This window comes from Falco rusticolus, chromosome 13, assembly GCF_015220075.1.
Source record: "Falco rusticolus isolate bFalRus1 chromosome 13, bFalRus1.pri, whole genome shotgun sequence".
NCBI classification, from domain to species: Eukaryota; Metazoa; Chordata; class Aves; order Falconiformes; family Falconidae; genus Falco; species Falco rusticolus.
Window position 1 is genome coordinate 446,890 of NC_051199.1, and position 13,865 is coordinate 460,754.

At 51.4% G+C, this 13,865-nt stretch overlaps 2 protein-coding genes across 2 annotated transcripts; both read right to left on the minus strand.

Moving 5' to 3' along the window:
- Positions 1 to 240: 240 nt before the first annotated feature.
- PIN1 (peptidylprolyl cis/trans isomerase, NIMA-interacting 1) lies at positions 241 to 12,636 on the minus strand. Its single transcript, XM_037407328.1, has 4 exons — positions 12,506 to 12,636; positions 10,794 to 10,994; positions 4,589 to 4,699; positions 241 to 1,669 (listed from the first exon to the last, which is right to left on the minus strand). The coding sequence occupies exons 1-4, from the start codon at positions 12,561 to 12,563 to the stop codon at positions 1,560 to 1,562; spliced, it is 480 nt and encodes a 159-aa protein (XP_037263225.1). The 5' UTR covers positions 12,564 to 12,636; the 3' UTR covers positions 241 to 1,559.
- Positions 12,637 to 12,900: 264 nt separating this feature from the next.
- On the minus strand, positions 12,901 to 13,851 carry UBL5 (ubiquitin like 5). The gene is made up of 5 exons (XM_037407466.1): positions 13,769 to 13,851; positions 13,596 to 13,657; positions 13,416 to 13,499; positions 13,268 to 13,305; positions 12,901 to 13,122 (listed from the first exon to the last, which is right to left on the minus strand). The coding sequence occupies exons 2-5, from the start codon at positions 13,649 to 13,651 to the stop codon at positions 13,079 to 13,081; spliced, it is 222 nt and encodes a 73-aa protein (XP_037263363.1). The 5' UTR covers positions 13,652 to 13,657; positions 13,769 to 13,851; the 3' UTR covers positions 12,901 to 13,078.
- Between the last annotated feature and the right edge of the window lie 14 nt (positions 13,852 to 13,865).

Here is a 13,865-nt window from a genome sequence, read left to right on the forward strand (position 1 = left end):
AAAGGGGGATAAAAGATATCAGCTTCTAGCGTCAGAAAAACTTTTCCAAATTGGTCTTCGGCCACATTTCCATTTTAAGACTTAAAAAGAAAAAAAAAAAAAACCAACAAAAAACCCCACAGAAACAAGAGCCAGCTCAGCACATATTGCAGAGGTTTGGTTTTTTTTTGTTCTCATAGAAGCCACAAGATCTCTACAGGCAAAGGAGGAGAAATAATCAATACCAGAGCTCTTGAAATGTTTAATTGGAGAGGGTTTTATTTTCTGCGTAAGAGAGCTGGAACTATACAGCTGGTTTGCATTGGACCGAAGCTGGGATATTTTTTATTTTTAAATTTTTTTTAATTCCCCCCCCATTTTTATTTCGCTAAACAGAAGCAATGCAGCGTAACTGGAAAACAACGCCTTACAGTGTTTAAACCACAAGTGGGATTCAAGAGGAGCCAGAGGAAAAAAAAACCAAAAAACCAAAACCCCAAAAACCCACACACACCCCCCAAAACCCAACAGCTTTCTAGTTAAAAAGAAAAAAAAAAATCCAAGATAATGTCCGTCCTACAGAATGGCATCCTAAATAATAAAAAAAAAATAAAATTACGGAGCGACTCCAGGCTGTGGAAGCACAGAGCATCCTATGTACCGCAACGGAGTTGGGGCCGGCTACGGATCTGCCTGTGGTGGCAACCACTGGCCAGGAACTCTTGTCATCAGACCCTCCCCCCCCCCCCCCCCCAAAAAAAAAAAGGCATCTTCAAGTTTTTCCAAGAGTTGAAAGCGATGGCAGGAGCAGAGGGAGCTGCCGGTGCCACCGTGGGGAAGGGATGGAGGGATGGGAGAAGGGAAGTTGAAGGGAAGCTACGGACGGACGAGCTGGCTCCTCGTTTGCTACCCGCCGGGTTTAATTGGTTTTTAATTAATGGGTTGGTCAACCCACCCAGAGCGGAGCGAAATGGCGTTGGGGCTGGTTCCAAAAAATAAAAATTAAAAAAAAAAAAAAAAAAAAAAAAAAAAAAGTGGAAAGAAACATGCAGAGGGGTTGGGGTGTTCGTTCCGTCCCAGCACCTGCCGTTCGCACGTCGCGGCAATAAATAATTGGGGGGGGTGGGGGGGGGGTGGGGGAGGGGGGAAGCACTGAAGTGTGTGACCTTTAGCATCCACCATCCCTCTGCTTAAGGAGACACGGCAACAGGACTCGAGCGGCTGTGGCATCCCCCCCCAAAAATGTTGGGTTTAAACATTCCCTCTGCTGATGAAAGACGCTACTGGCTTTATTTTGGGTGGGGGTCTCACCCTGGGCTGACCATGCACCTCGGCGGGGGGGCAAAACACAGGGGCAGGTGCCACAGAAGACACTGAGATATGAAATAAGCTTTTTTTTTTTTTTTTGCTTTTTTTTTTCTCTTAAATTGGAGATGAAGTTCATTTGGGAGAGTGCAGGGTTGGAGTAGGTTTCGTTTTTGTGGTTGGCTTTTTTTTTTTTTTCCCGTTGTCGTTTTATTTATTTTTTTCTCTCCTTTCTTCCCCTCGCCCTTTTCCTTTCGACGGGTCACCAAGGCACTTCACTCCGTGCGTAGGATGATGTGGATCCCTGATTCTGTGAACACGGGGCCGCTCATCTCACCAGCCCTCAGCGCAAACGAAGCATCTTCGAAAGGTTTCTGCATCTGACCTGCGGAGAGCAGACACCACAAAGTTTAATTAAGCCCGGCAACAAACGCAACATCTTCCTAAACAAGCAAACCTCCAAAAAAGCTCCCAGGCAAACCACAAAGTCACCAATTAATAATCTGCAGGTTTGTTTTCAGCTGCTGCCCGAAGATGATGCAAAACGACGCGTTCGCAGAATTTTTTTTTTCTTTTTTCAACAGGGTTGGGTGTTGGGTTTTTTTTTTTTTCGGATCCTACAGACACAACTGCAGGGAGGAAAGATACTCAGAGAGCCGTGGACCCAAAAGGAAGAGAAAAAAAATCTGTTTTGCAGACTCACTGGCACAAGTGGAGGCCGGTCTTGCAGCCGGGAACGGAACTGATGTTCGTTACAAGTGGCGCTAAATAATTGACAAGGCACACAGGGATCATGGCATCACCTAAATAAAAAATTGCTTTTCCGGGGGCTCCAGTCTGCCAGCCACAGAATTCCAGGAGATCTGAGTAATCCAGGCTGGGGAAAGCTGGAGGTGCTGGGAGGAGGGACCCCCCCACACCCCCCCCGGGGGAGATTCACCAGCGGACCCCCCCGTGGCTCGGCAGGGTGGGGGGAAGGAGCGAGCAGAGTGAGGGGCTCAGCCAAAAAATTCAAGCCCAGAGGAAAGACAGCAGCCGGCTACGGGGTGGGGGGTCCAAGGGGGGGCACTAATTTCCCCCGTGACACAGGTCAGACCAGAGAAACTGCCCCCCCCCCCCCCCCCCCAAAAAAAAACAACAACCAACAAACAAACGAGGTTTTACTGATGCCAGCAGGTCCAGGTCTCACCGGGGGGGCTCTCAGCAAAAGCTTCAGCAGCAGGATGAGACGCAAAGTGCCCCCCCCAGGACGGAGGGGACCCGACAGTGCCCCCCCCCCCAGCACAGAGGGGACCCTTCCTCCCTGCCAGCGAAGGCTGGGGGGTGACAGTGCCTCCCCCCCACCCCAGAGGGGACCTGACAGTGCCCCCCCACCCCCAGCATGGAGGGGACCTGACAGTGCCCCCCCCAGCACAGAGGAGACCCTTCCTCCCTGCCAGCGAAGGCTGGGGGGTCACAGTGCCCACCCCCCAGCACAGAGGGGACCTGACAGTGCCCCCCCCCAGCACAGAGGGGACCCTTCCTCCCTGCCAGCGAAGGCTGGGGGGTGACAGTGCCCCCCCAGCACAGCCAGATGCCAATCTCTTTGCAAATTAAAGCTTCCCGCCCCCCCCCGAAGCCCGCACATCCCAGAGGCATCGCATCTAGCCCGGCAGCATCTCCAGAATTTATCTTTTTCTTTAGCACCTCCCTCCCTCCCTCCCTCTTCCTCTACCGAGGCCGTTAGATGCCGCAGAAGATGCTCGATTCCTCCCTTTCGGGATCAGTAATAGCTTCAGCTTGGCATTTTCCCCTTCCAAAATAAAAAAATAAAATATGTTTTATCACCGGAGTGACCTGATGCATACGGCTTTCCAGAGTTTCGCTTCTCTTGTTTCAATTAATTGCGAGAAGAGGCGGCTCACGAGCTCCAGTGACAAAGCCAGCGTCGTTCCCTCGAATTTTTGGGGGGGTTATTTTCCACTAGGACCTGAAACCTTTACATCAGACGAGGTACCAGCCCCCCCACTACACCACGGTGGTCTTCCTCAACCAGCCACCTGACAATGCTGAAGGGTTTGCAGAAGACAGATTGAAATGGTTTCACGGCTTCGCCTCCCAAGTAACCCGTCCTCCAAGTTCTAACGAATTACTTTTTTGGGTTGTTTTTTGTTTTTTTTTTCTATTTATTTGGCTTCAAAAGAGGTAGAGAGGGGGTTGGACTGACAGCTCAGGGGTTTGGCCACCACGCATGGTTCCAATGCCATCTAGTGGAAACCGCCTCTTGCAAAATTTCCTTACATTTTGGTGCAGCCAGGAAAAAAAAAAACAAACCAAAAAAACCCCCCAAATCAATCTCTTCCCCTACGTCTCCGAAGAGCACGATGAGCTGAGCACCCGCTGAACCCAAACCAGCGGGCACAGCACCCTAGGATTAACGCTTCATTCCATAAAATCCATAAAATCTCGCCACCCCCGCCTGAGTGGATGTGTTTGAGGAAGCAACTGCTGCGACGCTTTGGGATACGGATGGGATCAACGAATCCAGCATTCCCCCTCCCCGGCAAGAACCTTCCTAGACCCTCTTCAAACAAAATACGCACGGACACCCTCGTCAGAAAAAGCTTTTGGGTTGTTTTCCCGAATACTGTAGCCGCACTTGGGACGTTTGTATTTTCCTCCTAGCAGAAATTACGGCAAAAAGCATCCCTAAGACAAAGTTCAGTGCTACACTTCCCCATCCGAAAGATTTTTTTTTTCCTCCCACGCCAGCAAATCTCTTTCACGACGCAGCATCCACCGGCCTTTTGTTGTCGCTCCATCACTGCACCCATCGAGAATCCCGTGTAACAAAACCTCTCACCGGCACCATTATCTCAGTGGGCTGCGACTTGATCTTATTTCCACAACTCGTTAATCACTTGCCAATAAAAGCCGAATCATTTCTCCGCCGTGCCGCTAGCCAGGCTTAGCCGCCTCCTCCTGATTCAGCGCTCATTATGCTGCGCCACCGGATTTCCAGTCAGCATAGCTGGAAAATCCTTTTTTTTTTCCCAGCAGGAAAAGCCAATTTCACGAAGGGCGTTTGCACAACATCGCCTCTCAGCCTGGAATAATATTAATCATTGCATTCCTAATTGGTTTAACTTCCAGGCATCCAACGACATTTCCCGCACAGCGGGCTAACCTGGCATCTAAATCCGTTTTTACCTTCGGCCCTACGTGATGAAGCATTATTAAACCCCCCTTCCCCCTGCCAGGAAGATCAGGATCGACCCCGTGATCCCGATCCGGCGTCCACGCCGCCGGGCTGAGCTGGGCTTACCTCTGCCAAACGCACCCAGATCGCCTCCCGCTTTGGCCGAGCTGCAGTCGCTAAACTGGGAAGCCAGAGATTCAAAATCCTCTTCTCCCGATTTTATCTTCTGGATGTAGCCTGGAAAGAAGGGAAGAATTCAGGTGGGGGAAGGCAAAAAGGGGGGAACCCCCCTCCCCCCCCTGCTCCCCAAAACCTACGCACATGGAACGAGGCTTTCAGACCCCCCCAGAACAGAGCCAGAATTAAACGTCCATAACACCCCAAAAGTGCCTGTCTCAGGTTTTCTTCCAGCTTTGCACCGTAGTCCATTTCTATTTAAGTTTCTATTAAATAATAAATTCCTGTGCTTCGGGAGGGGGTAGTAGGCAGAATCAACTGGGGTTTTTTGTTTTTTTTTTTTTTTTTTTTTTTTTATCGGGCTCGAAAATAAGATGAGTTTTTGATTGCAGAAGAGCTCACCTCACCAGAAGAATCCCCGAGGAGTGAATTATTTGTCAAGACAGCTTTTTAAAAGGTATTTAAAAAAAAAAAAAAAAGTTGTAGTCTTCGCAGCTCCACCTCCCTGTCCTGAACCCAGCAGATCCCCCCATCCCAAGCTCGTAAGAAGATAAATTAAGAGAGAGATCATCTTTTCCAATCAACAGCTTGTTAAAATTATTATAGAGCCACTCATTACAGATGCTGAGGGCTCTCGGGGCTGGGCAAAGCACAAGCGCCCCCGACACATCCCTCGGTGCCGCCCGGCAGCTCGTCACAGACCCTCGAGACCAGAAAATCCCGCAAAGCTCCACGCGCCTCCCCAGACTCCGGCTCCTTCGTTAAGAGGAGCGGGATCACTAATTGAAATCCCAAGCCAGCACGGGTCCGACTCGCTGCCACCCCCCACCAAAATGCAATTTAGCACCGGTTGCAAGAAACGTTCCCGCAGGAGGACGGCTGCGTAGAGCCAGACAAACTTAATTCTCTCTAGAAACCCTTTTAATTTTCAAGCCCCTCTTTCCAGAAAACCTCCCGTCACCTTTTGAAAGAATCTCTAAGGCCTGGCTTCCATTTTAGACCTAAGCAGCCTCCTACCTTCAAAGAGAAACACCGAGAAGCGACCGATGAATGGGGAAAAAAAATGAGAAAAGAAATGCAGTTTCCCCCTCTCAAAGCTGTTCTGTTTATTTTTTTTTGGTTTTTTGATCACCAAGCTTCCTATTTCAGGTCGGTCCCGCGCAAGCCCTGTAGCCTGCATATATAAAGAGCCTGCACTTTGCTAGATAAGTCTCTAAAAATAATAAATATATATATATAATACCTAAAATTGGGCTGAGCATGGTTTTTTCCAGCCGCAAGTGAGGGTCAGGCATGTTAATTCCAGAGCTAGGCATTATTATTTGGAGGCACGCTCCCACAAAAAGGAGAGGGCGGTTTACGATGCAAAAAGATGAGGAAATAAGGATTTTTCCAGCTCGTTTTAAAGGCTAGGGAATTTTATCCAGCAGAGGAAATATCTGCAAGGGCTGGGAGCAGGTAAGAAAATCATTCTGTAACGAGCGGAGCGGAGGTTGACGTGTCCAGCAGAAGTGAAAAAGCAGGCTAGCCGTTTCTTAATTCACTCCTTTGTCGCAGTTTCACGCTAACAAGACAAAACTAAGGGATTTTAAACCCTCCAGCCCATTTTTCCTCCCCAACTCAGTCTTCTCTTTCTGCCACTAGCCTCAACCTTTGGAATCCAGCAAGGTGTTCAGGACGGCTGGGTTTGCTTTTCCAGCTGGACAGACCAAAAGAAAAAAAAAAAAAAATGGGAAAAGGAGATTGATTAGCTCTTGTCCTAGATTTTAATTTTTTTTTTTTTTTTTTTAAGCAGGCGCCCTGAATGTAACTTTCTACAGCTTTTGAATTATCTTAATACCTTAATAACCTGCTCCAACAGAAAACACCAGCGCTCAGCACCAAGTGAGATTATAACGCGCGCGGATCCTACCTGCTGCTTAGATGCACGCGTGGAGGCGGAAAAAGTCTACCGTGCAAGTCCAAAACTTTACAAAACTTAAGACAATGGCTATTTATCCTGCATTAAAAAGAGAAAAAAGGATTCTTAATCTGGGTGGAAGACAGTTTTAGGAAAGAAACCGGTACCAGTTCATCCTCTTAAACTAAGCTGCTTGAGCACCAACACTCTACTTGCTGACAAAACGGAGTTTATCCTAAAAATACCTATTTGCAGCACCATAAATACGTATCTAACTGCGCAGAGCTGCAAGCACCCGTCAAACAGCGCACCCAGAAGCATCAGGAATTACAGCTTTACGATACGTCCTGATGTCAAAGTAATGAAGGACCCAAATTTAAGGATCAGAGCGTTGATGTTTATATCCCAAACCGGTCACGTCGGCACTTTCCGAGGGGTCAAGAGGGTTTCATAAGCTTGCAGAGAAAACCAGCTACGCCTTGAAGTAGAATTTAGTTATTAAAACTTCCTAATTTTATGCCAGCGAGCAGCCTGAGAGCAAAACCCGCCTGTCAGCTACGGGAAGGTTTTCCTGGAAGAAGCCTAAGGCTTTTTTTAAAGCCAAGGAAGCTGTTTCAAAGCACCTCTACCAGAAGAAGACACCTTGTTTCTAACCTTTGGCTCCGTCAAGCGGGGTTGACAAGACTTTTCCCCAAATGATCTCGGCTGTTTGGAATAAATTACACAGATTAGTGTAAAAAAAACAAAAACAAACCGCAACAAACCACTGTCTGGGTTTTAATAAAGTATCCCTAAAAATCTCCAGGGCTAAGTGAAACCAAATCATGGGGTATCAGCGCAAAAAAAAAAAAAAAAAAAAAGGAATGGCAACAGATGGTGCTGAAATGGGGAGTGCTGGGGAAGAGCAGCATCCAAGGGATGGCGCTTTGGGATGAATCCTGACCGATTTTGCAACAAGAAACGGAGTGAAGCTAACGGCACACGTGAGTAACGAGCTGGAGCCGGGGGGGGGGGGGAAGCACCGTTGGCAGGAGGATCAGAATATTAAACGTGACCCCAAGGACCCGGCGAGATCCAACGACACCAAGTGAACTCACGCACCTATTTACAAACACACACACACACAAAAAAAAACACAACCAAAAAACCCCCAAATAAACCTGCTGTCTGCAGAGAGGCTCGATCAGAAAGAGGAGGACGTCAAAAGGGAATGACAAAGCACTCCAAAACAGGCAGTGTGACTTTAAAAAAGCGAGAAGCTCCTGGTATCTTCAGCAGAGAGAAAGGCAGGAGTAAACGCCCCAGTAGAAGGCACAGCTGGAATATTGCACAGCACGATGAACCCACGCTCGAGAAAAATTAATTGAAACTGAAGTGCAAAGGAGGGCTAAGAGCAGAAATGGCAGAAGGGATGACCTACATTCCCAGAAACTAAAAGCCTGGTTGGCTCAGCGTGCAAAACCAGGCTGGTAAAGAGCAGGGTTCTCTAAATCCACTCGGAGGTCAGCACGGGGAGGGAATTAATTAAGAGTAATTAAACACCACCAATGCAAGAAACAACGGATAGAAACCGATCAGACGCAGGGTTTAGCTGGGAAGCAGGCTTTGCTACACGTCAGGGCAGGATACCCCCAGCTGCCCCTCGATGAAGCGGGCAGAGGGGACTAGGAGGTTTTCCTGCCGTGAATACCAGGGTCAGGCTCAGCTCTGGAATTTCCTCCCAACCCCGCATTCCCTGGGATGTTATCGCCGGTTGGAAAAGCACCCCGAGCGCTCCAGCTCCCAGCGGGAGGGCGAACCCCCGTTTCATCCTCCGCTGCGACTCCCTGAACGGCTTCCAAACCACCCAACTGGAATATCTGACATCGAGTCAAGTTCACCTCCCGAAAACATTTATCTTCAGGATCATCCCCTTTCCCCTGGGAACAAAGAATTCCTTCATCTCATTTCTTTCTCGGGTTTTTATTCGTGTATAAACGCCCCAGCTAGATTCGGAGGGAGATCTCAGCCGTTATCCCCTCTCCAAACCAAACATGCCAAAAAAAGGAGACCTACTTAGGCAATTCCACGCTATAATTCCATTCCCCAGGTACGGTACATCTGTGCAGGGAAGTTCACCGACGCCTGACTGTCAGGAGCCGCGGCCGAGCCAAGCCGCCCATCCTCCCGGGAAGTTTCAGCTGCTCTAGAAACAATCATTTTCAAGAAGCCACCAGAAAATAATTAATCGTCACCTGATGGTCCCTGTGACCTTCCCAGGAATAAAGTTCATTGGGGACAAACGCGGAGAGGACAGGGGTTAGGGTTGGGTTGTTCTGAGAGCGGCATTCCCGCTCCAAAAATTAATTCTCTTTACCAACAACACAAGCGGGGCGTTTACACGAAGGAAATTTTAATCACGACTCCTTCCTCTTCGGACCCCACAGACGGATTATGGAACAAGGGTTATTTGATAGCGAGAAGGCTCGGAAGCTGCCAAGCTTAACCTCATCCTTCCAAAAGGGGAAAGTTTAAATCGTTTCTTTCCCTCACCCTACCACGGAGCACCCAAACCAAGTAAGAACGATGACGACTGTTGAGCCCAAACAACATTATTTAGGCTTCTAAAAATAACCAATTTAGGTAATATCTCCGTATCAAAAAGCCTACCCAGTCACAAGCTCCTGGAACACCTCTTTTAGAGAGAAAAAAAGACAACTTTCCCTTCTAAAAATAGAAATTACCCCCTCTTACAAAGATTCACCAACGCCACGCCAGCATCACGCATCATTTAACCTCTGAGCCGTAGAACGCTCTGTGCTCGCCTTTCAGTTGAACGTCACTGCAAGAGACGGCTCTAGAATACTTTTTATTCTTAAAAGAATAATTAAAAAAAAATAGGAAGAAGGAGAAGACAGAAAGAACGTGCAGCTCAGCTGAAATATTGCAATCTTTTAATCTTCACACCAGCCTCAACTCCCTTGGCACACACACACATCTCCACGCTAGGCGTGCATCCCACTTCACCTCCTCTGGTCACACTTTTCCAGCCACCCTCACCTGAAGGAGACAATTCCCCCCCCCCCCCCCCCCGAAAAAAATTAAAAAGAATAAAATATTCCCATCTGTGCCAGTTCATCTCATCTCCCCTTCCAAAAGGTGGTGAGCAGATACCACCTGCTGGTCACCGCCTGGGTGCTTTGCTTTACTGAGCAAAATTTCCCCTCCCAGGGGTGGCAAGTAAGAAAATCTTTAAATTAATTGTTGATTAGGACTAATGATAGCCAAAACACCCTCGCTACCTTCTCTCCCTCATGGCTGAAGCCGTAAAAGATACACCAGACGCAGTACTGCGGTACAAACCTGCGCGCCCGCAGCGCGCCAGCTAGCCTCGGCGTCCTTGCCGCCAGAAAAAAACCACAGCTGCCCACTAAAGGAGCACGGTCTCGGTTTCAGTTAATCACCGGCACTAATTGAAACCTCACCTTAAGCCCTCAAATTCCTTATGCTAAAAGGGAAAAGCCAGGAGTAACAGCTGGGCTTCGAACTTGCCACGCTAAGAGCAAAACCTCAACGCTGAAGAAACACGACATCAATTCAATTCTACAGCCAGAGTTGCAAGGAAAAACAAATGAACTAAAATAATCGAGGCTGCTGAAATTAACACCGCCTATGATTGCGGAAGGCATGCAGCGCACTCACTCCTAGACCAGACCACAAACCAGAACGCTTTGGGAATTTGGGAAAAACCCGTCGGATCACCCGTACAGCCCTGTGCAGGGTTGATTGCCTCCTACAAGCAACTTGATTTCAAGCAGAGGTTAATCAGAACTTACTCTAAGTTGCTATTAGGGCAAGGGGTCAAGTGGCATTAAATAAACAGCAATGTTTAAAGAACATCTGGTTTATCTTTCAAGAAGTTTATTTTTAATAGAAAAATACACATTTACACAGAAAATACAAACAAACCTCTGAAATAACATTAAAAAAAAAAAAAAAAACACAGAGGGGAAGACATTTGGGCCGGGACCTATCTTTATGCCATCGAATCATACAGCAAAATTGTTTCTCCGGGTGGGCTGAGCCACACAAAAGTCCACGTTCAAACCATTTGGCTTGAAAAAAACCCTTTGCTATAGCAAGTTCACGACACAACCACTCGTCTCGGGGTTCAATTCTAGCCTGAAAACGACTTTTCCCCTTCCAACAGTATCATATTCTCTCTCTTTCTCCTGCCAGTATCATATTCTCTCTCTTTCTCCTGCATTTACTTGCCATTTATAAGCTCCAGTGCCTCATCTTTGGTCCGTGTGATCTTTTCCTGTCTCCACGACGAGGGTCTTCTGGACTGGTTGTGTTTCACCAAGAGATGCGAACACCGCACTTTGCTGGGCTCCCCCTGGCCGTTCTTCCCGCTGCCGCTGGGCCGTTCCCACTGGCTGGCATTTGTGATGTGGTTGAAGTAATAAACACGGCCTGTGGACAGAGGGGGGGGGCTGGGGTTAAAAAAAAAGCTCCTGGCAGACCCCCAGCATCACCTCCTCGACCCCCAGTGTCATGTTCCTGGCCCCCAGCGTCCCCTCCTCGACCCCAAAGGCATGGAAGACTGGATTTCTGCGCGTGCTTGGCCACATCCACGCCATCAGCTCAAACACCCAAGGTGGGAGAGAAGCCTTTACAACTCCACGTAATTCCCAACGCGAGCGTTTCCGTCAGGAAGCGCCTTTAATCAAAGCAGCAGCCCCACGCAGAAGCAGGCTCCAGCTGCCTTTCCAACTCACGCGGCTCGCCTGGATTAGCGACAAAACACCCACTGACACAGCCAGAAACCACCAACACCCCCAGGCAGCACCCTGCCGCTGCCAGGAGGGTGGGCAGCGCTGGGTTTCTGGCTGAGGGACAAGACCCTGTTTCTCTTGTGTCCTGTTTACAAGGGGGAAGCAGCACAGAGCCTCTCCGTTAAGCGCATCCCGCAGCAAACGTGGCTACTGGCAGCAAAGATCACATCTTTGTATGGCGCAGACCCTTCCTTCCAAAAACCCCCTTTTTTTTCTACCAGAAAAGAAGACCTTCCTGCACAAGAGATCTGTATTTTCTCCGGGTAGTGGAGAATGAAGCTCCTGTGGAGTCCCCTCTCAACACATTCAGCGTTAGAGCTGGGTAATTCTGCGGTTCCAAGGCCTTGCAGCGCTCAGAGCCGCGCGTGCATTTACCTGCTATAACTCACAGCACGGACCGAGGTGATTTCTGCTTCCTTCTAGGGAATCCTTCAGCCCAAAGCTCTCTGCTGAAGCTAGGAGCGGAGCAGGCTCAGGTAAAAAGCCAAAGCAAGGTGAGGGGCTGCAACAGCCCAACTGGACGGGTGGGAATCCTTCAGCCCAAAGCTCTCCACTGAATGTTGGGAGCGGAGCAGGCTCAGGTAAAAAGCCAAAGCAGAGTGAGGGGCTGCAACAGCCCAGCTGGGCGGGGGGAAGCAAAGGGGCCCGTGTCCCAGCTGCGATTCCAGCCAAGAGCCTGGACCTAACACCGGACGGCCACGGCTCCAGGATGCTTCAGGTGAGCTGGTTCTGACAAAGAAGGGCCCTCACAGACTCCTCTACCCCACCAGCCTCACGGCCTCCCCTCAGGCGAGCGACAGGAACAGCCCAGCTAGAGAACGCGGCCTCCCAGGAACCTTTCGAGCCTGGAAGAGGAGGCCAGACCCCGCTGGAAGGCCCAGCCCCCCCTACCACACAAGGAGCGCCCCCCTGCCCCCAGCAGCCGCTCCGCCCCCCGGCCGAGGCCCACGACGCCCTCAGGCACAGCAGCCCCGCAGCCCAACCCCCACAGACATCCCCACCCCCAGCGCGGCTCCCCACCCCCCTCCGAGGCCCAGGCCGGGCCCACCAGGCCGCACCCCGACCTGGGCCCAACCCCGGGCCCCCAAGAAGGCGCAGCACCGCGGGGGCGGCCACCCCCCAGCCCCTCCCGGTGGCCGCTGCTCGTACCGGAGCTGCGGCTCATGCGCTTCTCCCAGCCCGCGGGCAGCTTCTCCTCCTCCGCCATCTTCCCTCGGCTGCGCCTCCCGCACCGCCCGCGCCCGGCCCGGCCCCATTGGCGCGGGGAGGGGGCGGGGACGGCCCGCCCCTTCCCTATCCCCATTGGCCCAAGGGAAGGCAGCGCCCAACCTCCCCGCGCGGCCATTGGTGGAAGCGCCCGCCGTTCCGGCGGTCATTGGCTGCGGGCGGGAAGCCGCAGTGAGGCCGGAAGCGGGCCTGGGCACGTGACGCGGGAGAGGACGGTGGCCGCAGGGGGGACAAAAGGAGCAGGAACGCATTAGAGAAACAGCAACGCGCCGTTCCCGCGGCTCCCGGGGCCGCCGCCGCGCCACACAACAACGAGACTCGAGAGACACGTTTATTATAAACCACTTAAACACTCCAGGGCAGCTACAGCAGGTTTAGAGCCTCAACATGGCTCCAGCTGAGGGGCGGGAAGGGGGGAAACGCAGATTGGTGGGGGAGGGGGTGGGTCCCACGGGGGAGCGAGCACCGCGGGGAGCCGGGAGGGGATGGCAGCTGCTACTGGTAGTAGAGCTCCAGGTTCATGCCATCATGGATCTCATCTAGCGGATGGAGTTAAGGAGAAAGACGTAAGGTCGATGGGGTGGTGTTGGGTTGGGGGGGGGGGGGGGGCAAAGCTGCAGGGCACCCACCCCCCGCACCCCCCCATCCGGTAACACCGTAAACCACCCGCCCGCAGATGGATACAGTCGCCCAGTGTGACGTGATCCTTGAAGATGGTGTACCTGCGGGGACAGAAAACAGCCCTCAGGCAGCCGGTACCAACCCCACCGCCCTGGGGATGGGGGGGCGATGGCCCCGGCTGCCTCAACCCCCCCTCCCCGGCTCCACTCACCATTTCTTGAGCACGATCTTATCCCAGCGGGTGCCGGTCTGCGCCGCGATCAGCTTCTTCAGGTCGCGGATGGAATCCTCGGTGCTGGCGGGGCCGTTAAGGAAACGGGGGGAACCGGGAGCACCCTCACCCCCACCCCCACCACCCCCGAACCACCCCCTCCCCCGTTCCCGGGGATACTTGCATTTCACCCGCACTTTCTTGCCCAGACGATCGTTGCAGACGACTTCAATCATGGCTGCCTGAGGGATGAGACACCGGGGGTTAACGGGGAGGCGCAGGAAGGCACCGGGGGGGTGTCGGTAAGGAAGGGGATTAAAGAAGGAGGTCCGAGCCCCCCCCCCGGGGCCTACCGAGCCCTGCGTCACTCCGCCACAGCCGCTACGCCGCTAGACCCGGAAGTTACCGGGAGCGAGGCCGGAAGCGGAAGTGACGTGTTTAAGGGCCGCC

Excerpts from the sequence above, each read along its gene's own strand:
- PIN1 (XM_037407328.1), bottom strand. The coding sequence starts at position 12,563 with ATGGCGGAGGAGGAGAAGCTGCCCGCGGGCTGGGAGAAGCGCATGAGC. Across the intron at positions 10,995-12,505 it reads GCGCATGAGCCGCAGCTCCG|GCCGTGTTTATTACTTCAAC; the intron begins GTACGAGCAGCG and ends CTCTGTCCACAG. Across the intron at positions 4,700-10,793 it reads GGCACTGGAGCTTATAAATG|GCTACATCCAGAAGATAAAA; the intron begins GCAAGTAAATGC and ends CCTTCTTTCCAG.
- UBL5 (XM_037407466.1), bottom strand. The coding sequence starts at position 13,651 with ATGATTGAAGTCGTCTGCAACGATCGTCTGGGCAAGAAAGTGCGGGTG. Across the intron at positions 13,500-13,595 it reads AAAGTGCGGGTGAAATGCAA|CACCGAGGATTCCATCCGCG; the intron begins GTATCCCCGGGA and ends CGGCCCCGCCAG. Across the intron at positions 13,306-13,415 it reads AAGATCGTGCTCAAGAAATG|GTACACCATCTTCAAGGATC; the intron begins GTGAGTGGAGCC and ends CTGTCCCCGCAG.